The 27,806-nt window shown below is 36.6% G+C and overlaps 6 protein-coding genes across 8 annotated transcripts; 4 read left to right on the forward strand and 2 right to left on the reverse strand.

Moving 5' to 3' along the window:
- The first annotated feature begins 2,784 nt into the window (after positions 1 to 2,784).
- Positions 2,785 to 3,686, forward strand: LOC116032960. The gene has a single exon (XM_031275708.1). It carries the CDS (start codon positions 2,803 to 2,805, stop codon positions 3,496 to 3,498), a length of 696 nt encoding a protein of 231 aa, XP_031131568.1. The 5' UTR covers positions 2,785 to 2,802; the 3' UTR covers positions 3,499 to 3,686.
- A 1,866-nt stretch (positions 3,687 to 5,552) lies between these two features.
- LOC116031350 (external alternative NAD(P)H-ubiquinone oxidoreductase B2, mitochondrial-like) lies at positions 5,553 to 10,967 on the forward strand. 3 transcript variants are annotated; one of them, XM_031273511.1, is made up of 10 exons: positions 5,553 to 5,801; positions 6,481 to 6,760; positions 6,844 to 7,044; positions 7,163 to 7,413; positions 7,531 to 7,750; positions 7,882 to 7,986; positions 8,141 to 8,413; positions 8,502 to 8,899; positions 9,055 to 9,142; positions 10,330 to 10,967. In XM_031273511.1, exons 1-9 carry the CDS (start codon positions 5,713 to 5,715, stop codon positions 9,140 to 9,142), a joined length of 1,905 nt encoding a protein of 634 aa, XP_031129371.1. In that variant the 5' UTR covers positions 5,553 to 5,712; the 3' UTR covers positions 10,330 to 10,967. The 3 variants fall into 3 exon arrangements, with proteins under 3 accessions (XP_031129371.1, XP_031129372.1, XP_031129373.1); XM_031273512.1 differs by having other exon boundaries at positions 10,337 to 10,967; XM_031273513.1 differs by lacking the exon at positions 10,330 to 10,967 and having other exon boundaries at positions 5,558 to 5,801; positions 8,502 to 8,623; positions 8,780 to 8,899; positions 9,055 to 9,962.
- LOC116033383 (heat stress transcription factor A-1d-like) lies at positions 9,589 to 10,581 on the reverse strand. The gene is made up of 2 exons (XM_031276131.1): positions 10,318 to 10,581; positions 9,589 to 10,215 (listed from the first exon to the last, which is right to left on the reverse strand). The coding sequence occupies exons 1-2, from the start codon at positions 10,579 to 10,581 to the stop codon at positions 9,589 to 9,591; spliced, it is 891 nt and encodes a 296-aa protein (XP_031131991.1).
- Positions 10,968 to 16,355: 5,388 nt separating the features above from the next.
- On the forward strand, positions 16,356 to 18,658 carry LOC116032719 (vacuolar protein 8). Its single transcript, XM_031275422.1, has one exon. It carries the CDS (start codon positions 16,637 to 16,639, stop codon positions 18,359 to 18,361), a length of 1,725 nt encoding a protein of 574 aa, XP_031131282.1. The 5' UTR covers positions 16,356 to 16,636; the 3' UTR covers positions 18,362 to 18,658.
- A 1,386-nt stretch (positions 18,659 to 20,044) lies between these two features.
- Positions 20,045 to 21,775, forward strand: LOC116033384 (sugar carrier protein C-like). Its single transcript, XM_031276132.1, has 3 exons — positions 20,045 to 20,174; positions 20,265 to 21,211; positions 21,323 to 21,775. Exons 1-3 carry the CDS (start codon positions 20,045 to 20,047, stop codon positions 21,773 to 21,775), a joined length of 1,530 nt encoding a protein of 509 aa, XP_031131992.1.
- Positions 21,776 to 25,464: 3,689 nt separating this feature from the next.
- On the reverse strand, positions 25,465 to 26,877 carry LOC116031499 (uncharacterized mitochondrial protein AtMg00810-like; the record flags this gene model as incomplete). Its single annotated transcript, XM_031273725.1, has 2 exons — positions 26,673 to 26,877; positions 25,465 to 26,402 (listed from the first exon to the last, which is right to left on the reverse strand). Coding segments are annotated over exons 1-2 (1,143 nt in total), but the record flags the coding sequence as incomplete, so codon positions are not given.
- Positions 26,878 to 27,806: the final 929 nt, after the last annotated feature.

The raw sequence follows: 27,806 nt of genomic DNA on the forward strand, positions 1-27,806 counted from the left end.
TAGTGTATAAAAATTTAAGAATTTATAACTCAATTTAAAATATATCTTGCAATTTACCTCATTAATCCTGAAAAAAAAAATCATTATTGTGCCTCTTAGGCATCAAAATTTAAAATAAAAAAGGGTCAAAATCCATGATCCCTTCCCCTCCCCCACCGCCTTCCATTTCCAAAAGAAGAAAAAGGTGGACACGTTATCTCCAATGAAGATATGGTACATACTGTATATATGTTTCTAACCATTAGGCGCACAAATATTTCAATTTTAGGCGATTAATTAACTAGAAATGGATATGATGATCAAATACAGTGCATCCGTCCTGTGAGCAGAGGACATCATTTTCTTGAAAGTCTGTAACTAGAAAAGAGTGGTAGACCAGAGGCGGCCAAGCCAACAAGAGGGGTCACCGTACCACCACTTCTGCCCTTTTCTCTTTGTAAAAAACCAATGCACATACGTGTCTGCTCGCTTTTTCCATTGCTTTCTTCTTCTAGTAGTTGGATCATGTTAGTTCATGTCCATGGCCATTATATGGGTTGGGTTTTCAATAAGCTGTTGTTTTCCCTGGGGACACCTTTCCTCTTTCTGCACACCGCATGTTAAGTTGTTCATGGCAGCCTCTCACAATGCCGTGTCCCTTCATCTCATTATTATATGTGTGGTGTTTTCCACTTCCATCATTTCATTATAACAATATTTTTCTAGTTTAGTTAACGTTCGTTCTCAATAATTAAATTGCTTGCAGTTTGATCTAATATAATATGTTTAACTCAATAATATTGGTAGATTTGGTTTGAGAAATGTACGACGACCCAAACCTGATAGTCCAAGCCTATCAGACACATATATATAGTAAAGTGTAGGTGTAGGTGTAGGTGTAGGAATTATAATGAACAAATAATATCTAACTAACAATTATTACTAATTGACAGGGTACACAAAGTGGGCAACGTGGGAATGAATTTAAGGTGGAACTACATATAAGAAGACATGTGAATATCATCACAGGAAAAATGGACAGAAATGTTGATGTGATGAAAAGGCAAGGAAAAAGATGGCCAGTGGATCAAAGTGGGAAATGTCGCTATAAGCCAAACTAGTAGCGATTTCCATACACAATATATCTATATTTTTTTTTAATCAGAAGGAAACTACATCCATTATTCAAAAGTATATACTAAGGGTGTGTTTGGTTCGCACATGGGAATCGGAATCGGAATGGGTATCAAATAATTGGTAATGGTAATGGGTTTTGGTGAAAGTATTTAGCATGTTTGGTAGTTGGGTGGAATGGGAATGATTATTAATAGTTGAGGAAGAAAGGAGGAAGGGAGATGAAACCCTTATATAATAAGGGTATGGGTTTTATCATTAATGGGGTATTCCAAACCCATAGTAGCATTCACAAAACCTATCAACCAAACACAAGCAATCACTTTCATACACATTCCTTATGCCTAAACCCACCAATCAAACACACCCTAAGTAAACCCCGCTCCTATATAATACTCTACAAATCACACAGAAGAGAAAATTTTTTTGTGACAGGATTTGATCGATAGACGATAATAATCAAACTCATGATCTTTAAATATGAGAATTATGTTCTACCCACTTGACTCTGTTGGTAGAGTAAGCAAAAACAATAGTGAATATAGTTGTAGTGCTTGCTAGATATAGATAGGCGATAGTAGGCATATAGTATGTACGTGGTAGGTGAAAGGATTTGAATCGATGGTGATTATAATAGGAATAATGACAATGGATTAATAGGGTGATATATATGTGGAATATATAAATCACATATTCATCGTAAAATTTAGGTTTGTGTGTTTATACATTTGAAAAGTATATAAAAAATGTGTTTTCATAATCCTTTTAAGTTAGAAAAATAAAGAATTTATAGTTTTCTAATTTGTAGAACAATGATTTTAGCAGAAAATCTATATTTTTCCATTTTTCTTTGAAATTAAAAATTTCTCTGGTTTTCAAGGGGATTCTATTTGATTGCAATTTCTGTTTAGTTATGTTCTTATGTCAATGTTAGCTAGGGGTGCATGCATGCATGTATGTTTGGTCCGTACAATGGGTGTTTAGAAGAGTAATGCAACATTTTTTGTGAGTATCATGTATTCGTCAAAGAATGTTTGAATGTGATTCATATAGATGTTATCAAAAATGAATTTATTAAAAATAAAGTTTGAGAATCTCACATTTTCTACCCTTATCAGCATTCTCTTAAACCAAATAAGAGAATATGATATTGCAATATATATTAACTCTCTTTAGGCTAAACATCCATACACACAAAAAAAAACAAACATGTGAATTTCCATTTTTGTGGAATTGGAAAATGAACATTTATCTCCACCAAAAATAAAATAATTTCCATTAATTGAATATAAAAACATAAATTAATATAGATATAACAAAAAGAAAATGTCAATTCAAGCACCTTGCGCTCAGATGACACCTACGCGGCTCTCCTTAGAGAAGGTGGCAACCCAGTAGTAATTCTGACATATAGGAAGCAAATGATTAATACAATCTCACTATATATGTTTTCCAGTTAAATTCGAATTAGTTTCATATGGTGAATAAAAAAACTTTTTAGATATAATAAAGCATCATAAAGAGGATATATATGTTACTCTAATTTTATAATTTTTAAAAATATAATAAAAATAAAATAAAAAGATGTCAACATTTATCAAGAAAGCTTTCCACACACGTATACAGAAGATAAATTGCATATATAAATATATATCCTCCATCTCCCTGGAGTTTTGATTCCAATCTTTCATGGAGGATAAAGGGAAGCTTATTGCAGGGAAACTGAACTGCTCCTTCATGGCCATGGCTTTGTTCGGGGAAACAATTTCCTCACTCTCTTCAAGCCCTCTATTCTCCGCCATTATCACTCTCTATACACTCATCCTCCTCTACTTCCCCTCCCTCGTTTTCTCTCCGGTCCTCATTTCCACCTCCGTTATCTTGTTCTCCCTCCTCCGCCTCGGCGCCGACCAGAGAATCGCCCGGGTCGAACCGGAAAAGTGCTTCGTGTCGGTGGACCGGGTCTCGCCGCCGCCATTAGAGTCTGTGTTTGATCCGGGTCAGTATCGGGACCCGTTTTATTCGGAGCCTTTTGTGGAGTGGGACGTGAGAGCTCCGCTGGAGGTTATATATGAAGAGGGAGGAGAAGAGGACGACGACGTTTTGGAAGGGAAGAGAGCGGCGGAGATTGGCGGCGGCGGCGGGATTCAAAGGTACGACTCTCTGTCGCTTTATTATCCGGAGACGGATTCGGATACTTCGTCGGAGGGGGATTTTCCGGTGATCGGAGAGTGGGAGTCGCTGGAGACAATGTGCTTCCGCTGGGAGGAGGAGGAGGAGGAGGATAGAGAAGAGCTGATTGAGATTGAATTGGATGGGAAGAGGAATTTGGTTTGTGAGATTGAAGAAGATAATCTGATCGAGATCGACCTTTCTCCGGCGTAATAATGCGTTTTCCGGCGGAGGAACGGTGGGGTTTCCGATGACGTTTAGCTGTAGTTAACAAAAACCAACACTGTACTTACTACTTTAGGAAAGAGTGATGCTGCCTAAAAATGTCATTAAGCACTTAATCCAAAGGATTTGCTTATTTGCAGATCGAAAATGACCAATATACCCTCAACTTATTACTATTATTCTTTTTTTTTTTTGGTGACGTGTTTATTTATTTATTTTTGTATACTGCATTGCTATTCGCCCTCGCATGGTGAAGTAAATCCAGTAAAATATCTTTCAAAACATGAGAATTTAAGAAAACAATAATCCCTACTAGAAGTTTTGTTTTGGTCATCAAACCATAATGGTATTCCTAAATCTAAAATTTTATTTTGCATTGTTTTTTTAAAAAAGAAATAGATTTATTTGTTGTCATTGAGAGTGAAAATTAAGAAATAAACCCACGGTCATTATCTGAGAGTGTGTATGTGATAAATCCTCACATTGTGACTATAGCAACCAAAAGACCACAATAAGGTAAACTAATTTAGATTGTTCATAGTTTGCAGCTTAAATCATATTCTGATCAACTTGGTTCAGGTTGTCTCCATTGAATCATTGATAACTAATATTTGGATTTGTGTTAATAGGGTTGGGTGTAAATGTTGAATCCATAAATTCTTAATGAGATATTAATTAATTTGGAATTTATATACCTAATTAAGTTACAAGGAAACTTGCCTAAATAATAATAATAATAATAATAATAATAATAATAATATAATTCCCATTTTGAGCCACTATTGGGCTTGAAAGTTGCCGGAACATCTACAAATTGAAGTCTAGTCTAAACCCAAAATTGATTGCGGTTTGACTCTTTTTTTTTTTTTTTTAAATATAAATATTCCTTATTATTTTTATTTTTAAAATAATATGGTATGATCATGCTAGTGACATAGATCCCTACAATTATCTAATGTCACGGTATTTTTTTTTTATATTAAATACACAGATTCTTTATTAACTTAAGGTATGAACAACTAATTTACTAATAATTCTCCTTTTAAATACAGAAGTGACTAATAAAAAGTGATAGTAGTAGAGATGGGAAACATTTTCTAATATGTTAATAATGAGTTAAAAAAGTTAATTAAACTTCTATATTTGGTGTCAAATTTAGCTAAATCTTTAAGTTTAAACAATTCAATATTAAAATTTTAATATCAAAAATTATATTCAAAATTTAAAATTGACAATTTAATATCAAACTTTGTATAATATATAGCCGCATACAATTGTTATATAATATTTTTTTTAAATACCGACAAGCCTTAATAGCAATTCCAAGTATAAGTTAGGAAAGTGATTGTTTTGATTTGACTATAAACGTGGTTTGAATCGCCTATAATGTTGGAGACCAAATCTGTGCAGACATGTGAACAATGAGCCGTCATTTGACCACTCTCCCAAACTTTATTTTTAATTACATTTTATACATATTTAATATTAATATACAGATTTTGCTAGAGTAGTAGTATGCTCTCAATATGATTCTCGTTTATGTGATTTATTTCTCTCAGACTGTATTTTTTCCTTTCTTCACTCTCAGCTTTAATAATATTGAAGTTTTGGTTTTCAAAAAAAATTATTAATATAGTGATTTTACTGGTTAGCTAGAAAACAACGATGTTGTTGCGTACATTCAATTATTTATAGGGCACTTAAATATTAGTATTAGTCTATAATAATAAAAATATTTTATGTTTAACAAGGTAAATAATATTTTCCAATGACTTCACCCTTTTATTTCCTCTTTTCCTTTGTTTTTTTAAAGGCATCTATACATTTTTTGTTAGTAAATATTTGATTCTAAGTTACCATTTAGATTCCTATTCAATTTCTTACTCCTTAACTAAATTATTTATTCTAATTAGGATTCTCCGAAGAGTAATTAAGAATTTTATGAACTGGCAGCTGCGTGTATTTCTTGGGCTTCAAGTCAAGCTAGCCACCCCAGAAATGCGGGAAACAAAAGAAGCGTCGTGACGGCTGTTCCTCCTCCAACTTCTTTGGCTTTTCCATTTCCTTTTTCCTTTCACACGCGTTACATATTCTCTGCCGACCACAGCTAATTCTCTCCACAAATACGCATATAGCATTCATAGCTACAATATACAGTAAGAAGATTTGATTGAACTCGATCGGAGGTTTTGGAAGATCAAGATGCAGAGAGCAACACTGATTCAGAGGTTTTCTAACACCTTCCGCGGCAATTCTAAGCTTTCTAAGCTGCTCATTGTTGTTACAGTCAGGTAGTTTTCTTTTGTTAGTCTTTAGATTTTTTTCAGTGTTATTTTCATGGCTTTGTTTCATGAGTATGTTTTTGTGTAATTATCTGCATTCATTTTCTCCGTATAATCTTCTGTTTTTTCCCTTTTGAATCATTGATCTGGTATATGGTTATGGTGATTGTATATTTGTATTGCTTTATGATCGATTTTTTTGAGTCATGAGGGAAATCTGCATGCCACACCCTTTGGTGTGTACTGAGTAAACGGTTCAAACCATGAAAGTTAATATATCTCTCAACAGTTTTTTGGGTCATAAGGTAAACTAGCCTAGGTTGACGGCTTGACGCTCAAATCAAGAAGACTGAGATTCAAATTTGTGACCTTATGTTTACAAGTTTGCATCTTTAGCCATCTTGACTGGGTTACCCCAAATATGCTTTTTTGAATCATAGAAACTGCTAGTCTTGCTCAACCTTAGCATATTGGTTACATGATTGTACCAAGTATTATTGGTAATAGTGTCCAATCATATTTAAAATACATGATATAACTATAACCCCACATTAGAATTTTTATATACATCTTTGTTGTGCAGGGAAAACTCATATATGTATGCCTTTTTCTGTGTCTTGGTGTTGAGTGTTTTTTTTCTTCAGTTTTCTTATTCTAAAGTTATGTTTTTTCTTCATATATATGGTAGTGGTGGAAGTCTTGTGGCATACTCTGAAGCAACAAAGCCATATCAGGGTGCTGACATTGGTGATCTGGGTGATGCCAATAGCAAGAGAAAGAAAGTGGTGGTACTTGGAACTGGTTGGGCTGCAACTAGTTTCTTGAAAAATCTGAAGGATCCTTCATATGATGTCCAGGTGATATCACCCAGAAATTACTTTGCATTTACTCCTTTGCTGCCAAGTGTAACATCTGGCACAGTTGAAGGCCGCAGCATTGTTGAACCAATTCGAAACATTATCAGAGGGGTATGTTGTTTTCTTAAGCAATTACTTATCCAGTTATCCCCAATTGTTCTTAAACACTCTGTGGTTGTTACAATTTTCTGCAGAAAAATGTGCATATGCATTACTCTGAAGCTGAATGTGTGAAGATTGATGCAAAAAACAAAAAAGTTTATTGTCGAACTAATCTGAGCAACGAAGAGAAGGAAGAATTTGCTGTTGATTATGATTACCTTGTGGTTGGTGTTGGAGCTCGTGTGAATACATTCAACATTCCCGGTGTAGTAGAGAATACCTATTTCTTGAAGGTAATATCAAAAACACTTTTTTTTTGTATGTATTCTGAATTGCCTGTTTAGCTTCTCTGATTAAGACATTGCAGTCTGGATCTTCAAATATTAAAAATGGCCAATTGAATGTCTGTAGGAAGTGGAAGATGCCCAGAGAATCCGAAGGGCTGTTATAGACTGTTTTGAGAAAGCCAGTCTGCCTAACCTCAGTGATGAAGAGAAGCAAAGAATGCTTCATTTTGTTATTGTTGGTGGCGGCCCAACTGGTGTTGAATTTGCAGCACAGCTCCATGATTTTGTGAGTGATGAAGTAGTTAGATTATACCCAAAGGCTAAGGATTTTGTGAAGATAACACTTGTTGAAGCAACAGATCACGTTTTGAATATGTAAAGTTCTCTTCTTTTCACTCACAATCCACTCGAGCAAGCTTACAATTGCTTCCTTTTTCCAGGTTTTCTCATTTTTGAATTTTTTCCCCAAATCTAACCTCGATTTCACTACAGGTTTGACAAAAGAATCACAGCTTTTGCTGAAGAGAAGTTCAAGAGAGATGGAATTGATGTGAAGACAGGGTCAATGGTTGTGAAGGTATCAGATAGCGAAATTTCTACTAAAGATGCAAAACGCGGGGAGGTAACGTCTACACCTTATGGAATGGTTGTATGGTCTACTGGCATCGGGATTCGTCCTGTGATAATGGATTTTATGAGGGAGATTGGTCAGGTATGAGTGTTCTTTTGCTGTTTGGGTTGAAAAATGTGTTTAACTTGGCAGAAACTTATGATATGTTTCTATATGCTTAAGAATGAATATATGCTCTAGTTATCATCTACTGAAGTGATCCGCCTGTACAGGGCAATAGGCGAGTACTTGCAACAGATGAATGGCTAAGGGTTGAAGGATGTGACAATGTATATGCAATAGGGGACACTGCCACTATCAATCGACGCAAAGTTATGGTAAACATATAGTAGTCGAGTATAGTAAGAACAAGGAAAAAAATCTTACCTCCTTGTAAACTACTGAAGCTATCTGTACTTAATTACGTAATATGAGTTCACATTTTGCAATCTGTTCATTGTATATGGCTTCTGTAATTGCAAATTTATCCAGGAGGATATTGCGGCTATATTTCGTAAGGCAGATAAGGACAGCTCTGGAACATTAACAGTTAAAGAATGTCAAGAAGTCCTTGCTGATGTGTGTGAAAGATACCCTCAAATGGAGCTCTACTTGAAGAGCAAACAGATGAGAAGTCTGGTTGATTTGGTGAAAGAAGGAAAAGGGGGTGATGTTAAAGAACCTGTTGAGGTTGATATTGAAGAGTTCAAATCAGCTCTCTCCAAAGTGGATACTCAGATGAAGAATCTCCCTGCCACGGCTCAGGTTTGGCGCCCACAAAGATTCTTGTTTTGTGGCATTTCAGACAGACAGATCCTCGAATTTTACTAACATGATTAAGGTGTAATCTCAGGTTGCATCTCAACAAGGCGTTTATCTTGCAAATTGCTTTAACCGTATGGAAGAGTGCGTAAAGAATCCAGAGGGTCCAATCCGGTTTAGGGGAGAAGGGCGCCATCGCTTCCATCCCTTCAGGTATATGATGGTTTCTATGTTCCCTGCACAATATTGGATTCCCAGAATCTTCACTGCTGAAACAAAACATTTTAGTATTTTGGGAGTTGAAGCAAAAGTGTCAAAAGTGCATGATTTGATATCTTCTTTACTGAAAATTTTGTTGCTTTGCTTTAGATACAAACACTTTGGACAATTTGCACCTCTGGGAGGAGAGCAAACAGCAGCACAGCTTCCTGGAGACTGGGTTTCAATCGGCTATGGAACACAATGGCTTTGGTATTCTGTCTATGCCAGGCGAGTTTCCTTTCCTTGTTATAATGTACAAATTACTAGTAATAACAGTATAATTCACATTATGAACAGATACTACAATGTAATAGAGTCAGTTGTATTCAAAAAACAGTATAATTCACATAAATCAATTGATTCCTATATCTCTTAATCTTCAGCAAGCAAGTTAGCTGGCGTACAAGAGCGTTGGTGGTGTCTGACTGGATGAGAAGATTCATTTTCGGGAGAGACTCCAGCCAACTCTGAGTGAGCTCTTATACACACATCTTATATACTCTGATGAGAGTTGAGGCATTTTTTCACTTACTAAAACTCAGAAATTCTTTAGTGTCATTTTTCCTCGTTCAATTCTTTTAAGAAACTCGAAAAAATTTTGCAGCTGATTAGCTCTGTCAAGAACAGATTTGGTTTCCAGTTTTGAGTTTTCAATCAATAGTCAAGAAACAGGGAAATTACTAACAGTTTTGCTCTTCATTTTTCTTTCTCTCAATATGTTGTCTTTCTATGCAGAATGTTAACTACTTGCTGTATGTAAATTGTGCTTAAATCTTATAAATAGGAAGTCAAATGATCATTTATAACAGCATCATTAAATGTTTGGTAGGCAAATGAAAATGCTAGTTAGGTTTCTTAGCTAAGCAGAACATAGAACGATGAATTGGGATGGATAAAAAACAGAAATTGCACTGATATTAAGGCATGATTCTGAGATTGTCTGCTCCTTTCTCCCCTAACTGTTTTATATAATTCCTCCAATCGACTGGTCCTTCGAATAGATCGTCCAGTCCAATCACAATGTCTGGCCGTTCCTCAACCAATTTCTCCATGTTCAAACCATCGTATGTTTCCAGTCTTGTGATGTCTTGTTCTTCTGGGGTTTTGCCATTTGGATCATCGATCTCGTTCCTGATATTCTCATTGATTTCTTTCTCTTGCATGACTCCACTGCTATCCAGCTCACATATACTCTCAAGAAGAGATTCTGCCATGATCTTTGGCAGTTGTCTCCTCTTACCCCCAAGACTCGGGGCATTCTTTATCATCCCGAGCAGCTCTTTTGCCAAAATTTCTTGTTGTTCTTGGAGCCGTTTGATTTCCATCAGAATCCCCCTCTGCACACCTTGCATTTCCTCGATTTCCTTCTCCATTTGAAGAACACTCATTTCTTCTCCATTCTGTTGATGTTGCTGATGATCCTGCCTCCGTGCTGGCCTATCAGTTCGACTGCTCCTCCTGATCTTCCTCAGCCAACGCTTCCTCCCCTTCTGAAACCACTCGTGGCGAAACTCATACTTCTCCCAGCTCGCTTTCTTGAAGCCCTGAGGATTGAATTACATAATAGAACAGAACAGAAATGAGATTCTAACTGGCAAAACAATGAGTTAGTTAAATGTTCAGTTTTCTTGAATCTTGATTCTCACATATGTGTTTAGCTGACAGATGAAGCTGGAAAAAGTGTTATGCTTGAAATAACAAGGAAGAATTTCTGCAGCAAATTTATGAGCATCCCAAATAACGAAACCATTTCCAGTACTGTTCCAAGAAACAATACCATCTGTCTGGTGATTCTCCACCATGGCATAAGTCTTTCTCACAAAGGGTGTAGGCGAGACAGCAGCCCTAGGCTGTGAACGATCCTCCCCATTGCCGCTCTTCTCACCAGAATCCTTACCAAGAACCAACATGACTCTTAGCAGGAATACTGAGAAGAGAACTCAGGAAGGGTTATGAACTTTTTGAAACTTAGTAATTGTTCACAACATGTTTTTTGTGTGTCCAAACATGGGACTTCTGGAAAAGTAAGTAAACAGAATTATGCATCAGTAGATATGGAGAAGTGGAAACCTGGGCACTGAGTGGATTAATCCAAGTGGTACACCAGAAGAATAACTGAAAAGTGTGCAGTAAAAAGGACAAAGATGTGAAGAGTGTGAAAAAAGGACTAAATGGAACCAGGCATGCATGCATAAAGTGATCACTTCTCAATTTTCATGTGATCATCTGTTAAAATAATGTTGAAAAAAAAAAAGAAGAAGAGAATAATAATAAAGGTTTTAGTTGCCATTCTTTATTCTTGTGTGTAGAGCATATTGCATGCATGGTTGTCTTTTATCAGGGTTTGGAACGAGTATGAATATTATTTATCATGATTTGGGACGAATTTGAGTAATTTTAAAATATTCAGTTCGAGAATGATTAATAATAAGACCCTCGCTTTTCAAAAAAAAAATAATAAGACCCTCTCTTCCCAGGTCCACGTTGCAAGGTGGACTCATCGCAATTTATATACTAAATGTTCACAATTCAAATTGTGATGAACATTCCATATGTAAATTATGAATGTTTAGTTGTGAACATTCAATATATAAACTGTGCACATTTAATATGTAATTGTGTAGTATTTTGGACTTAGGTCCACAGAATAACATTGCAAGGTGTACCCATCATAATTTACATCGAATGTTTACAATTTGAATTGTGAAAATTCAATATGTAAATTAAATTGTGAACATTATAAATTGTGTATTTTGGACCAAGTCCTGGATCCACAAAATAATTTGCCTACAGTTTATGTTTGGGCTATTTGAAGCCCATTTTAGTCATCTAGACTCAGATGGGCCGTAGTCTCTGGCCCATTATATTGTAGCTGGGGACGGAGATACTTAAAGGTACTCAATTATGCACATTTTAGGGAGAATAATAATGGAGTAATAATAATAATATAAAGCTTGGATTAACCCATTATGGATGCCATCATATTGCATCGCAATCAAAATACAATAATACAAAACATGCAATAGTGAGCAGTGCCAATAATTAGTATAAATAATCAGTAACATAGTCATATGATTCGCCGCTAAACTATGTTTCAACCTAAATGCATTATATTGGACGGTTGGACCATTATATTGATTGCAATAATTGTGGTCTAGGTGTGGCAACCACGTATCTCACCTCTATCCTATTTAAGTTTAATTTGAATCCCAAATCTAAGAACTCATCACCATTCTTGCCCTAGGAACAACAAAAGGAGATGCACTCTAGGTGGAGCCCGCCTTGTGATTCTAGGCGACAAAGGATCACATACCTATCTTATGACTATAGCTAATATAGGACCACAAAGAGGTAAAACATACTAGGTTGCTCATAACTAACCAGTTCAAACCAAAAAGGTAACAATAATATTTCAACCCCCATTAACACCACTAGTTACATCTAATTCCTTCAATAGTTATACCATGGACCCAAGTCCATTTACATACTAAATGTTCACAATTTATATACGAAATGTTCACACTTTAAATTATGAACATTTAGTATGTAAATTGTGTATTTTGGACTGGGCCGGATCCACCGAATAATTTGCCCAATTCCTTTCCAACAACTCTTTAAATCCTATTTTCTTTCTTATTCTTCTTTTATATGGGTGTGTGTATACACACACCACACACACACAAATTCAAATGAGTCATTATTAAATGAGGTTATGGTTCAATGAAGTGGATGGAAATGATAATATTGCTGCATGCACATTTTATATATCTTCAAAGCTAAGGTATTTTAATTTGTATATTTGGTTAAATTATATATATTGGATTTTACTTTCTCCCCACTCAAAGTCATAGGTTTTCAATATGGTGATAAGAAGTACTCCTACGACGATGTTGTCTTTCAACCTAATAACACAAATATGCACCCCATCACACTGTTTTGTCTTTTCTACAATAATGTTCACAATTTTTTTAAATATATAAAATTAATAAATTAAATTTGATATAATTCGTTAATAACCAACTTTCAACTCATTTAACCAGCTATAGGTGCAAGATGATTAAATTTTTATTTGCTCCGTCTAGTTTTGCCTCTATTATATATTGAAGAAGTTAAAACTGATCATTTCGTATTGATATGTATAGTAATATTACAAGTAGGTGCCCGAAAGGAGCGACTATGTGAGTGGGGTGTGATTATATTCTTGTATCAAAAGGTCACGGGTACGTTCAATTCTGACCAATATCCTCTCGTGGTTAGAGTTTACTCAATGCACACCATCGGATTGTGATTGCGGATTTTTTTGGAAAAAAACAAAACAAAACAAAACAAAATTAGGTAGTTTCAAAAGTTGACAAAATATAAGATATGATTTTAGTTGGTTAAAATGTAAACTTTGACAAGTCATATCTAATTTTATTTTTTTTTGAAAAAAAAAATGCTTCATTGGATTAGCTAATCCTAGGATGGGATACACACATATATAGTAATTATGGGATATGATTAATAAAATAATACTTTTGGCACTATATATATATATATATATATATATATATATATATATATATATATATATATATATATATATATATATATATATATTAATAGTGCCAAAAGTGAGAGTTGGTATAGCAATATAAAGCTAGGTTATCTTTCTTATAAGGGAATTGTGCACCCAACAACCTAAGCTAGGCTAGTAGATTAATACTTTGTGCCAACTCCACTATTCATACAAATGTATGTAAAGTTGGATGCAACAAACTGATTTTGTGATTAATTTAAAAAATAATGCTTTGTGACTGTTTTATTTGTGTGAGGCTCGATCTCATGACCTCTTATGTATAAAAGGAACACAAGGTGCTTGGCAATTATATGATTTGAGTAAAAATTATATCTTAAAATTCTTGACCAATTAATTACACATACCAAGTCTATTTTTGTTTATTTGTAGATGGGATACAAAAGATTATTGGATTATATATATATGTATGAGACATTTAGCAAAGAATAATGTATATTATTTGTTTGGCAATGCATAAAACAGCTATGCAAGCACTGAATACTATAACCTAATTAAGGATCTAATCATATCATAGTACAACAACAATAGATTAATTGTCTTGCTTGTCATCTTATTCAAGTTTCATTTTGATGGACATGCAGGCTTCCCATTTTCCCATCAGTCCACCATGATTATTTTAGCAACTTACATTATATTGTTTAATTTATTCCTTAAAATATATTATCCACTATTTGCAATAATGTTGGGAGACACTTGGCTTTACCCATTCATGTTTTTGACAGAATGGGAATTCTCTTTCCCCTATCATTGCAAAAAAAAAAAAAAAAAAAAAAAAAATATATATATATATATATATATATATATATATATATATATTCCATGAAAATGGTAGAATGTTTGTTGAAAAAATGAGATCAAGAAATAAGAACAAAGATAGAAAACGAGAAAGAAAAATATAAGATTTATGTAGCTTGACAGTGGACTTACATTCATGGGAGCAAAATAGTTCTTTTATTAATTGTGATGATAATACATTTCGCGTTACAAATATTATTTTTATATATAACTTAACCCTAATCCATCCTACATTTACAAAATCACACCAATCGTACTATGTACCACCAATCCACTTAATGAACCTAATTCAAGTGTAATCTCGAAAACCAGTGTTACTCCTCTACTATACTCCAGTACTTATTATTTTCTAGTAACATATGAAACACACATTAATGTTATTTTTTACTTTATTAATGAATGAAGATTCATCTTCACTTCTTACTGTAGAAAAAGGTAGTCCAAAGCTTAAGCATCCAACAAAAGAGATCAGAGGGGGGTTCACATGGTGGGGGTGAAGTTCTCCATTGCTAAGGGATATGATAGTAATTCATAGCTAGCGACTTCCATTATTTTATCTTTTCTTGTCTTTTCCTATTCATTACAAATTAAAGAAAGACATATATGCTTGGTGGAGCTTTGTATACCATTAATATACAATGCATTATAACAATTAATTAATATATTAGTATATAACAATAAAAAATTTAAGATATCAGTCGACACAGATACAACAAAAAAAATGAATAACAATTCAAAAAACTATGGAAAAAATATATAAATTCAATAGAATTAGTCACATTTAAATAACAATTCAATGTTAAAAAAATGGTGCCTTTTTTTTGTTTTGGATGGCGATGAAAACCCTCAATCAATACCTGATGGTATGCACGTAATAAACAATGTCTTCTGGCCTGATAAAAAATCACAATAGGATAAACCAGTCTGATTACTTACTGAGTTAAAAGTCTAACTAACTTACTTGGCGAGAGTTGTCTCCGATATTATGATATTTAATCAACATACATGGAGAAGTAAGAAAGCTAACTACTAACATTCGGACGGATAACCTACTACACGGATCATGTTGGAGCTAATTGGGTATGTGCATCTTTCAACCCAAGGAAAAAGGTTAAACACAATGCATGTTCTTCATCATCTCTTTCCCTTGTATTTACTAATTCTAGAAGCCTATTGCGATGCACAAAATTCAATACTAATTGTTTAAAATAATTACAATAATTATATATGCAATTAGTAAGCGAAAATTTAGTATATATTATTTAGTATAAATTTCTACATTTATAGATACTCATGAAATATTATAATATTGTATGTGAAAAGAACGATTTTTAATCGATAAATAAATAAGAATTTCTTGCAACATAAGATAATTAATTTAAGACCACTTTTATGTGTTTGCACCACACCTTAAAGTTGTTAGAATGGAACTTACATGTATCATAACAAAACATTATTTCTTGGAGAAATATCAATAGCTAAAACCCAAAATAGATTTTTTTTTTCATGAGATCCATGCCATGTAAGAAAAGAAAAAGAAATTTTTTTTAGTATAGTCGTTAGTTACGTTGGTAGCCACCTTGACGCGCTGACGGACACGTGTAGTGCACACGCATGCTGGGCACGTTTAATGTGTGTGTGTGCGTGTGTGTTTTTTTTGGTGAGTCCTACAAATTAAAATCCTAATAACACAGCTTAGAGCATTATTCACATCTTTTTTCTTCTTTTTTTTTTTCCGAGATTTTTGTAGCTTTTTTGCATAAGTGGATCGAAGAGATTAGAAAGGGAAAAAAAAAAAATACTACAAGTGATGATTTTTATAAGACCCTCTATTCCACAAAAAATTGTCTGCCATATGTGTGTGTGACGCCCAATTGGGTACTCTTTTTCTCTCACTGACTCTGTTTCAAAAAGTCAACAGTTTTTTCTCTCACTGACTTTGTTTCGCCTTGTAAATCGGGATACCGAGTGCCACTAGACCACAAGGTCTTTTGCCTCATTCAACTCATTCTAAAAGTCAGAATTGTAATGTATTCAATTCCTTGTCACATTAGTTTAACGGTGTTGAGAAAATCTGGCAAGAGATAATAGTAATATGTATTGTAATGTCGGATTCAATTCCTTGTCACAAACCTTATCACGAGGACGAAACATTTAATTAATGTTTGTTTATGGTTGGGTTCATGAGCCGTCGATTCACTCGCAAGATCTATGATTCTGATTTGACCCAGCGTGGGTCCCACTCGGGGGATAGGACAAGAATGAAAATGAAAACTCGAATTGATTTTGGTATATATTTCCGGCACCACCAAAAATCCTCAACTTCCACTGCTCCCTAAAGTCAAGAGTTTGTTCAATCGGAGATAGAGAGGGCCGCCATTTTTACGCTTCAAACCTCACAGAACCGTGTGGGAGGTGTAGATCTCCTTTGGTTGAGAAGGGTAGGGTGGTAATTTCACATGCCCACCGGCATGTGCAGCTCTTCATGATAATTTGTTTGTCTCCGACAGCTTTCACTGACCGCCGGCGCCGGAATTTTGGTACCCACTTCTCCGGAAAATGTGTGGTTTCCCTATTTGGTGAAGCCCGACATGTACCCGGAAGCGCAGCAAGCCGGGGAGGCCCTCGCCGGAAAATCAAGAATCCGGCGAGCGCTTGACCTAATCTCTACGCTCATTTCCGCCTCCCATTCCATCAGAACCTTCGCGGTAAAATGGCAATTGATACGTAACAAGCTCGAGGAGCTCCTGTCCAGCCTCTCCGCCGTCGAGAACTGCGACGATTATTCCGGCGAAAATTCGCAGCTTTTCGCCGCCGTGAACGCCATTTCCGGCACCCTGGAGAGCTGCCTCGGCCTCGCTAGCCGCTGCGCGGATTTATCCTACGGCGGGAAGCTCCAAACGCAGAGTGATCTCGACATAGTATCCGCAAAACTGGACGGGCATATAAAGAATTTGGCGGAGATTTACGCCCGTGGATTGCTTTCTCAGGGCTACGCCATTGTGGTTTCAAAACCCGGCCTTTCAGCCTCTCGGGACGATATGAAATTCTACATAAGCGATTTGCTGTCGAGGCTGAAAATCGGGTGCAAGGAAATGAAAAAACAAGCCCTAATTGCCTTCAATGAAGTGATTCAAGAAGACGATAGGTATGTGAAAGTAGCTATCGAGATTGATAACTTTGTGGGTGTGTTAGTGAATTTTCTTGATTTTCATGAAGATGATATAATCCAAGAAGAAGCTTCCAAGGCAGTGTCAGTAATTGCAGGCTTTCAAGCTTATAGGGGGGTGCTGATCAGAATTGGGATAATTGGGCCACTGATTAGAGCTGTGGAGAGTGGGAGTGATTTGAGTAGAGAGTATGCAACAAGGTGTTTGCAAAAGGTCACAGAGAATTCTGATAATGCCTGGTCTGTTTCAGCTCAAGGTGGAGTCACTGTCTTGTTGAAAATGTGTTCAAATAGTGATTGTAGGGGTGAATTGGTTGCCTTGGCTTGTGGGGTGTTGAGAAATCTTGTTGGGGTTGAGGAGATCAAGAGGTTCATGGTTGAGGAAGGCGCGATCCCAAGGTTCATCAAGCTTGTGAGGTTGAAAGATGAGGTTACACAGATATGTGCCATTGAGTTTCTGCAATGTGTGGCTTCTGGGGATGAATCCACCAGGCAAATGGTCATTAGAGAAGGAGGGGTTGGGGCATTAGTGAATGTGTTGGACCCGAAATCGTTGTTTTCGTCTAAAACCCGAGAAGTAGCCTTGAGGGGGATCATGAACCTGTGCTCCTCTTCGGCTAGTTTTGTCACCGTTTTGTTGAGTTATGGGTTCGTGGATCACGTTCTGTACTTCCTCAGATACGGGGAAGGCTCGATTCAAGAGGTGGCGCTGAAGGCCGCGTTTTGGCTGTGTGGGACTTCGGAGGAGTCCAAGAAAGCAATGGGGGATGCAGGGGTCATGCCCGAGCTTGTGAGGTTTCTTGATTCGGAGTCTTATGAAGTTCGCGAAATGGCAGCCGAGACGTTGTCTAGTCTGGTGGTTGTGCCCGGGAACCGAAAGAGATTCGTGCAGAACGATCAAAACGTCGTGTTGCTTCTGCAGATGCTTGATCCTCAAGAGGCAAGGTTTGGGAACAAGAAGCTCTTGCTTTCCATTCTCTTGCCCTTAACCAGCTGCAACACTGCAAGGAAAAAAATTGTAAATTCTGGCTACTTAAACCACATTGAGAAGCTTGCAGAGGCAGATGTTTCAGATGCCAAAAAGATTGTCAGGAAATTATCCACCAGCAGATTCAAAAACATCCTTAGTGGAATTTGGCATTCTTGATTCCCTTTTTCTTTTTGGTTTTCCCCTTTAGTTTCCCAATATTTAAGTTCCTGTTTTGTACATTCCCTTAAGTGCCTTTTTCTGAGTTAGTTAAACTTTCATAATCATTTTCCTATGATTGTTCTTCACTGTGCTCAAAACTCAAAAGGGCTTTTAGGGTGTCTTTTTGTTTATCCTGTAGCCATAGCCATACCCCTACCAATTTTCTACTAAAAGATCTCAACCAACCTCTGTATATAATCCCCACAGTAAAATTCAGTTAGCTGGGAATGCATAGTAAGTGTGAGTTGGATAAAATTTGTCTGGTTTTGGGGTGGGGAGAGACAAACCAGCACATGGGAAAGGCATGAGGTTTAGATGGACATGTGATATGTGGCAATCAATGTTTGTCCACCCTCCTCCTTGCATCCATAGAATAGTGTGATGGATGATGGATGATGATGATGCCACCTTTATAATTTCATGTCAGTACTCGAGGTGTGCATTTAGTAAATTTTACTTTGTGACCCTAATCGTCCATAATTGATCAGCTCAAACTTAGAAAGCCAATTAATCAATAGGCTGCCCCTGTTGAGAGTAAAACTTGAAACTTTGTGGTTATCAAGTCAGCAGTTTGACTAACTTGGCTCGGTTGCCCTGTTGTCTTATGTATGGTAGAAGGGATAAAGTTATAATACAAGAAACAATAATGTCATAGCAAACGCAATATTATAAAGTGATGAAATTTAATAAAAATATGTGCATCTTCATTTACCTTACATATATTGATATAACTCAACTGATTGACTAAAATGGTTAATAGTTTTACTCTGCTGGTTGTCATAGCTGGGTTGCCAACTCCACCGAGGCTCCAAAGAAGGACAGATTGGGGCTGTTGGCATTTGAGTGCAATCTTTTTTTTTTTTTTTTTAAAAGAAAAAGAAAAGGCTTCGTTTTTACATATTTATTTGTTAATTTTTATTGTATGGATTGAAGGGAGAGGAGAAGATGAGAAAGTGAAAGTTGTCTTGCATTGAAGAACTATTTGAGTAAGTTGACAAAAGGGTCTGGACATTGGACCACAAGGGTCCAGCAGGTTGCTGCTCAAGACTTCACAGTCCCCACGCTAAAATCCATTCATAGCTGTTTTTGGATTTTGTATGGCAACTTCTTTTAATGCATTCCCACTTTTTTTTTTTTTTTGAAATAAATTTTATTGTTAATTTTTTTTTTTTAAAATATTAATAAATGAAAAGAGCTAATCCAAGACCAGACAAACGTTAGGAGCTCAAAATAGGCATTTGGGCTTTTGAACCCAAAACCCAATCTGCAAACGCCATTATTGGCCTAATATTGAAAACCAACTTGGGCTGAATTCTGAAATCCCATGGCCCACGTAGACATAAACAAATGCTTATACCGTGAATAAGGATAGTCTACTTGAATTATAATTTCTATTCCTGTTCAACCTGTAATTCGTAAAGTCCTAATTCCAATCTAAGACAGAATAATCATGATTAATGAGCTATAGTTATCCTATTATACCTGGGATTAATATTTAGTACAACCTATAAATACACCTCCATCTCCTCTTACCCTGTCCATCCTGCTCTCATCGCTTCTCTAGCTTTGCTTCCTCCTATCATACCTCTTATAATCTATATATATTCTCTTGTTCGTTTTCTTTAGTTTTGTAATCCAACAATGGCTGGCGGTGAAATTGCTCATGCATCTAGTAAGGAATATCCGGGGAAACTTACTGGATATGTTATTGTTACCTGCATGGTGGCTGCCATGGGTGGTCTGATTTTTGGTTATGATATCGGGATTTCAGGTAATGTATAATTACAAGTTTTTCCTATAGAGTTTAATGGTTGTATTGAGTTATTGAAAATTGATGTTATGTTTCTTGGATTTGTGGCAGGGGGTGTGACTTCTATGGATAGCTTCTTGGAAAGGTTTTTTCCGGATGTTTATAGAAAGCAAGCCCTGGATTCGTCTACGAATCAATACTGTAAGTTTAACAGCGAAACTCTGACCATGTTTACGTCTTCGTTGTACTTGGCTGCCCTGGTTTCCTGCATGGTTGCCTCATATGTCACAAGAAAATTGGGGCGGAGGATTTCCATGTTAGCCGGAGGTGTAATCTTTTGCGCCGGAGCTTTCCTCAACGGCTTCGCTCAAGCTCTCTGGATGTTGATCGTGGGCCGGGTTTTGCTCGGTTTTGGAATCGGATTTGCCAATCAGTCTGTTCCACTTTATCTGTCAGAGATGGCGCCATCGAAGTACAGAGGAGCACTCAACATTGGTTTTCAGCTTTTCATCACAGTAGGGATCTTAATAGCCAATGTGGCCAACTATTTCTTCGCCAAGATCCAGTGGGGATGGCGATTGAGCTTGGCAGGGGCTGTGGTTCCTGCTTTGATCATCACCATCGGCTCCATCTTCCTCCCCGACACCCCAAACTCCATGATTGAGCGTGGGAACCACGGCGAAGCGAAATCCATGCTGAGGAGAATCAGGGGAGTAGACAACGTTGATGAAGAGTTCAATGACCTAGTGGCGGCTAGCGAGGCTTCGAATCAAGTTAAGCATCCATGGAAAAATCTTGTGCAAAGGAAGTACAGGCCCCAGCTGGTAATGTCGATCTTGATTCCTTCTTTCCAGCAACTCACCGGCATCAACGTCATCATGTTCTACGCGCCCGTCTTGTTCAAAACCATCGGCTTTGGAAGCAACGCTTCTCTTATATCTTCTGTCATTACCGGCCTGGTTAACGTTTTGGCCACTTTGGTTTCGGTTGCGTTTGTTGATAGAGCTGGGAGAAGGTTTTTCTTCCTTGAAGGCGGCATTCAAATGCTTATTTGCCAGGTAATTAATTCTAATCTCAACCTTAATATCAGCATTCAATCTTTTATACGTATTATTTATGTGTACTTTAGAATAAGATTAATGTTCTTTAAACAATCTGTCTGTTTGCAGATTATTGTTACAGTCTGTATTGGGGTGAAATTCGGAACCAGTGGAAATCCTGGTAATTTGCCGATGTGGTTTGCCTTAGTGGTTGTGATTTTCATATGCACATATGTAGCCGGATTTGCTTGGTCGTGGGGGCCTTTGGGTTGGCTCGTGCCCAGTGAAATATTTCCATTGGAGATCCGATCAGCTGCTCAGAGCATTAATGTTTCCTTTAACATGATCTTCACCTTTGCCGTGGCTCAGGTCTTCCTCAACATGTTGTGTCACTTGAAGTTTGGACTCTTCATCTTCTTTGCCTGTTTTGTACTTGTCATGACGGTGTTTATATACTTCTTCTTGCCGGAGACGAAGAACATTCCCATTGAAGACATGACCGTGGTTTGGGAAGAGCATTGGTTCTGGAAAAAATTTACTTCCCAGGTTGATTATCCAATTGGAGAAATTGTGATTGTTTAATTTAGTACCAACGTACCATGCATAGATATATATATTATTTTTTCTTTTTCATTTTTCCTTTTTCTAGTTATTAGTGTTGTAATCTTAGGAAAATTTTATATATTTTTTTTACAGTGTATTTAGTTGGAACATGAGAATCGTGAGAATTAATTATTTAGTAATTGGAATAGATTTTGTTGAAAATATTTTAATTTGCCTATTTTGCATTTAAGTTTATATTTTGTTACATCCTGCGAATAAAAATCTTGGCATGCGCGTCGTCGTTAAGGATACGGAGAAGTTGCGACGGAGCACGGTGCCATACTTGGGGAGATCGGAGATGGTGGCAGCTCTGTTACCTTCCCTTAACACATGTCCCACCACGCACTTCTCCAGTTCCGGGATGATGACGTTAATCCGATCAAGATGCCGTTGGGACTCCTCGCACCGGACGCGCTTTTTCCGGCGGACGATGTCGACGAGAGACTTGGAATCCGGGCTGATTCTTTGTTTGCCGAGAAACTTGATGCAATGGGCTAAAATATGAACTTTTTAAAAATGGGATAAAAATAAAGTAATAATATATAGCTTTACCATTTTCTAAGGGATTAAATACATAAATACAAAAAGTAAAAGTTTTAACCTGGAGGGTGTGGTTGAGTGGAAGGGACTCATTTATCCCTAACCAAATGTCAAGGGTTCGATCTATTGGATGCCTACAACCCAGCTAGGGGTTAGTCATTGTGTACAAATTAAAGCTAAATACATGCCGGGCGTTTACCAATATATACGTATAGAGTACATAACTGCAAATTCATTCCCTTCTCCTATAGCTTATAATCCTTATATGCGTACATCTCCTCTTTTCCTTTAATTTTATTTTCTCAAACTCACAACTCCTCAAGAAGCAAATAACTCAAGTATTATGATTTTTCAGCAGAGTGACAAATTTTCCGGCAACCAAACATTTCTTTTAGGCGGTAATATTTTACGGCGTGGCGGAGGCGTGTAAATTTTTGTAACGGCATTCAGGTGGTGGTAGCACATAATGCTTTTCCAATATTACATTTTTGGCGATGTACTTATATTTTAGTTAATTTATATTATATAGTTTTGTATCGGTGAAACAATAAATTTATATATTGATCATGTGCCGAACACTATTTATAAAAATTTAGTATTGTAAAACTACATATTTGTTGAATTAAAAATGAAAATGGTAATAACAATATAGTTTTACACTAAATGCATGCATTATGAGTGTGAAATAAGTGAAAATGATAATGGTATTATAGTTTTAGTAAAAAAAAATGTTTATGAGATGGTATTATAGTTTTAGTAAAAAAAAAAGGGTAATTTTTAGGAATTATAGTTTTACTAAAAAAGTATTTAGGAAAAATTTGTTGAATTTATTAGTTATATTAATTGTGTGCCAGGGCTGTTTATTTATATTAATTATAACCAAAGCTATAATACCATTATACTTTTATTTTTTTGAAGGAACAGTAGCTGGCCATGGCTTTTTTTTTTTTTTTTTTTTTAAAGTTGAGAAACAGGGAAGAATGAAGTTAGTGACATTTCCACCCATGGAACACGAGTACACCTAGTGGTATATGTAACTGTGAGTTCATGCTCTGTGAAGAACAAATCCTTAAATACTAGGTAGTGGTAGTGATCAACACAAGAATTATTGAAGAACTTTTGCCTACTACAAATGTTACACAAACCGCCACATATATGCTATGTTTATTGTTACATTTGCTCCTATATGCTAATTTTTATATATCATGTTACTCGGCAAATCATTATACTCCTACAACATCATTATCACTGTGAGAAGGATTTTTATTCTATTGTAAATTTTTATTACGATAAAAAGTGTTATTTATTGTGTAAGGATGCATTTTTATCTTTTTCACTTTCTAACTCTAAAATAATGATGATCTATACTTGTATAATATTATTATTTGTTTTTATTATTGTATACTTGACAGTTATGGATGTATTAGCACCATTTAATCCTAGACCCATTGACCCATCAATGTTTGTGCTCCAACCGAGGCATCGTAGTCTTTTAATATGAAACAATGAAGAATACGATGCTGGGATAAAATTATCAAGATGCGATGGACAATGTTTTCTTGGAGAAGCTCGAGAACGGCGAATGATAGATTGAATATTTAAGGGTTGCCGAATTCTATTGTGTTGCGTATTTTGACCGTCATATTAAAAAAAATGAAATCGTAATATACAAAAAATAAAGCTATATTAATAATAATTAAGATCCATATTGTAGCAAAATGGATCTTGGGTCCATGATATAATTTTGGATAAACAAAGTTGTACGGTTTGGTTTGACTTGAGAAACAAATAAATTATGTTTTTGTTTGAGTTTGTGTATAGTAAGTCTAGTCTATTAGAATTTCTATTCCTGTTCATTGTGCACCATGAGTCATGGTTGATACTACAGTTGTGCTGAAACTGAAACTGCAGTTGTGTTGAAAAGGAACTGCAGTTGCGCGGAACAGAGACCGTGTCATCCATTTGGAACTGTAGTTGTGTTAAACGGATACTGCAGTTGTGTTGAAAAGATACTGCAGTTGTGTTGAATGGATACCGTAGTTGTGTTGAACGGATGAATGGCTTTTGTTCCGTGCAATTGCAGTTTCCTTTCAACACAACTGCCGTATCCGTTCAACACAACTGCAGTATCAACTATGATCATGGTCCACAATATAATTTGCGTATTTTTATAGTACAGACAAAAAGAATAAATTAAATTTTAACCACTTAAACTAACGATAACCACTAGATGAACACGTTTTCATGCATGTTGCATGAAAAATTAAGGAGTACTAAGAAGAGAGAAATAGACTCCTAATATATACTTCTTTAATTTTTTTTTGAAAGGATATATATACTTCTTTTAATTAGAAAAGAGTGACTGAGTGAGTGGACTTGTTTCAACAAGTTATTGATCATTGGTTTTTACCAACCAGGAGATGTTACGTTGATGATCCTTTCTGATAAAGGAAAAAATCGTTTTTAACCGCTAATAGTAGCAGTTAAAGTTCCAAGAATTTAGGACTCATGTGCCGTTATCATCAACTATTCAACGTGGTTTTGTTTTTGGTTCAGTATAATTTCAATCTTAGGTTAACTACATTCGAATTTGAATATTTAATTTTAGAATTAATTCTTGATAAATCATAGAAAAATATCATTTTTCGCTCATGAATTTATATAAAATAGTGAATTTAGTTTATCCATTCAGTAATGTTATATTGTTATATACCCTCCTAATTTTCCATCCTGATGTAATATCATTTAAATGATTTAGTTTTTAATTAAAAGTGTATGTGATCAGCTAATTCATGACATCCAATGAATATAAGTCACATCATGAGCAAAAATATAAGGAAAAAATTAAGAAGGGTAAATATCATTTTCCTTATCCATATTATCCGTGAGTGTTATGATGAGAACAATTATGTTTGTATTAGAGTTCACAAAATATAACTGTAGGAATACAAGAGTATATATACAAGAGAATCATAAGTAAATTAGGACTGAGAATCATAAGTAAACTAGGACTAAGACTTATAGTATGACTCTATTATGTAGAGTCCTAATACTCCCCCTCAAGCGGATGGTACGGAAGTAACCTGTAGCTTGTCACGTAAGAAGCAGAACCGGGGACCTGCGAGTGACTTGGTGAAAATATCAGCTAGCTGATCCTTAGTAGAAATAAAGTGCACCTGAATGTCTCCTGCAGCCACTCTGTCTCTCACAAAGTGATAATCAATTTCGACATGCTTTGTGCGAGCATGAAAAATAGGATTAGCACACATATAAGTAGCTCCAAGATTGTCACACCAAAGTTTGGGCACTGGAAGAGGTGAAATTCCTATTTCTCGCAGCAAAGAGAGGATCCACAGAACTTCAGCACATACATCTGCAAGAGCCTTGTACTCTGCTTCAGTAGAAGATCGAGCAACAGTCCTTTGTTTCTTGCATACCCAGGACACTAGATTGGTTCCAAGAAACACAGCATGCCCACTAGTAGACTTTCTATCCGTAGGACAACCAGCCCAGTCAGAATCCGAGAATGCATGAAGCTCACCTGAACTTGACTTTCTCAATCGCAGACCCAAAGACATAGTACCTTTAACATACCTTAACACACGTTTCAGTTGTTCCCAGTGTGCAGTGGTTGGAGCATGCATGTGCTGACAAAGCAGATTAACTGCAAAGGATAAATCTGGTCTCGTGATAGTTAGGTACTGTAGTGCACCTGCAATGCTTCGGTATTGCGTGGGATCATCATATGGATCTGTACAGGTAGATATTGTCTTTGAAGTCGTAGTAGGTGTAGACACAGGTTTGCAGTCTGTCATACCAGCTCGTTTAAGTATGTCAGTCATATACCTACGCTGAGAAAGCAACACTCCATCTGCACACTTGACTGTTTCAATCCCAAGGAAAAACCCAGGCTCACCAAGATCTCTAATCTTGAAAGTACTAGAGAGCTTGGAGAGCAAAGCCTCCAATGCACCATGCTCATTGCTCATAACAAGAATATCATCCACATAAACAAGCAGGTAAACAGTAGCCGATCCACGAGAATAATAAAATAACGAAACATCAGTTTTAGAGGCATTAAAACCAGCAGATAATAGAAAAGTGTGCAAACGAGTGAACCAAGCCCGGGGAGCCTGCTTCAAACCATACAGGGAGCGTTTCAACAAGCAAACATGATCAGGGTGCTGAGAATCAACATACCCCGGAGGCTGACGCATGTAAACAGTTTCTGTAAGATTACCATTAAGGAATGCATTATGCACATCCAATTGCCTGACTAGCCAACCAGAAGAAAGAGCAAGAGAGAGCAACAACCTGACTGTAGTAGGTTTAACCACCGGGCTGAAAGTGTCAAAGAAATCTTGACCCGGGACCTGATTAAACCCTTTAGCCACGAGCCTGGCCTTGTAGCGCTCAACAGATCCATCAGCCTTCCTTTTCGTGCGAAACACCCACTTGCAGCCAATAATATTCATAGACGCAGTGGGAGGAACCAAGCACCATGTCTGATTCTGCAACAAGGCATTGAACTCCTGATCCATTGCCTCCCTCCATTCAGAGTGTTTGACTGCCTGAGTATAACAAGTAGGATCAACAGAGGAAACTTGCACAGTCAAACCCGCAACCGGAGCCACAGACCGACTCCTAGTGGCCATGGAGTGAGACCTCTCCGTGGGACGCACAGTACGACCACGTGGCCGACCACGAGGCCTCTTCTGAGCCACATCAGCAGGAGGCGAGGGAGCTACCACAGATGGATCAGCCACAGGATGAAAAACAGATTCAGCCCAAGGTCGTGCAATAGATTCTGATGGAGCCTGCAAAACAGACTTAGCACCAAAAGGAAACACAGCTTCATCAAACCGCACATGACGGCACACAAAAACTTTATTAGTACGCAGGTCCATGCACCTATAACCCCGAAACGAATCAGGATAGCCCAGAAAGACACATGGAGAAGACCTGTAAGACAGTTTATGACGATTATATGGCCGTAAGTGCGGATAGCACAGATAGCCAAAGACACGAAGAAAGGAATATGATGGCTGAGAACTGTGCACTAAGACATGAGGACTAGAGTTATGGAGAGTATGCGAGGGCATTTTGTTAATAAGGAAAACAGCAGCCTCAAAAGCAAAATGCCAGAACCGAGACGGCACAGAGGCACGAGCCATAAGTGCTAGCCCGGTTTCAACCACATGCCTGTGCTTCCGTTCCACACGACCATTCTGTTCGTGTGTGTACGCACAAGATTGCCTGTGACTAATACCAAGCTGAACAAAAACAGAATGTAACTTTTTATACTCAGCCCCTAAATCAGATTGAACAGCTTTGATTTTACGATTGAAGGCACGTTCAACTAAACATCGAAAACGCTCAAAAACAGAATATATATCTGACTTTAATTTCATAGGAAAATACCAAGTATAACGAGAAAAGTCATCCACAAATAAAACAAAATAACGATAAC

Source organism: Ipomoea triloba, chromosome 10 (genome assembly GCF_003576645.1).
Source record: "Ipomoea triloba cultivar NCNSP0323 chromosome 10, ASM357664v1".
NCBI classification, from domain to species: Eukaryota; Viridiplantae; Streptophyta; class Magnoliopsida; order Solanales; family Convolvulaceae; genus Ipomoea; species Ipomoea triloba.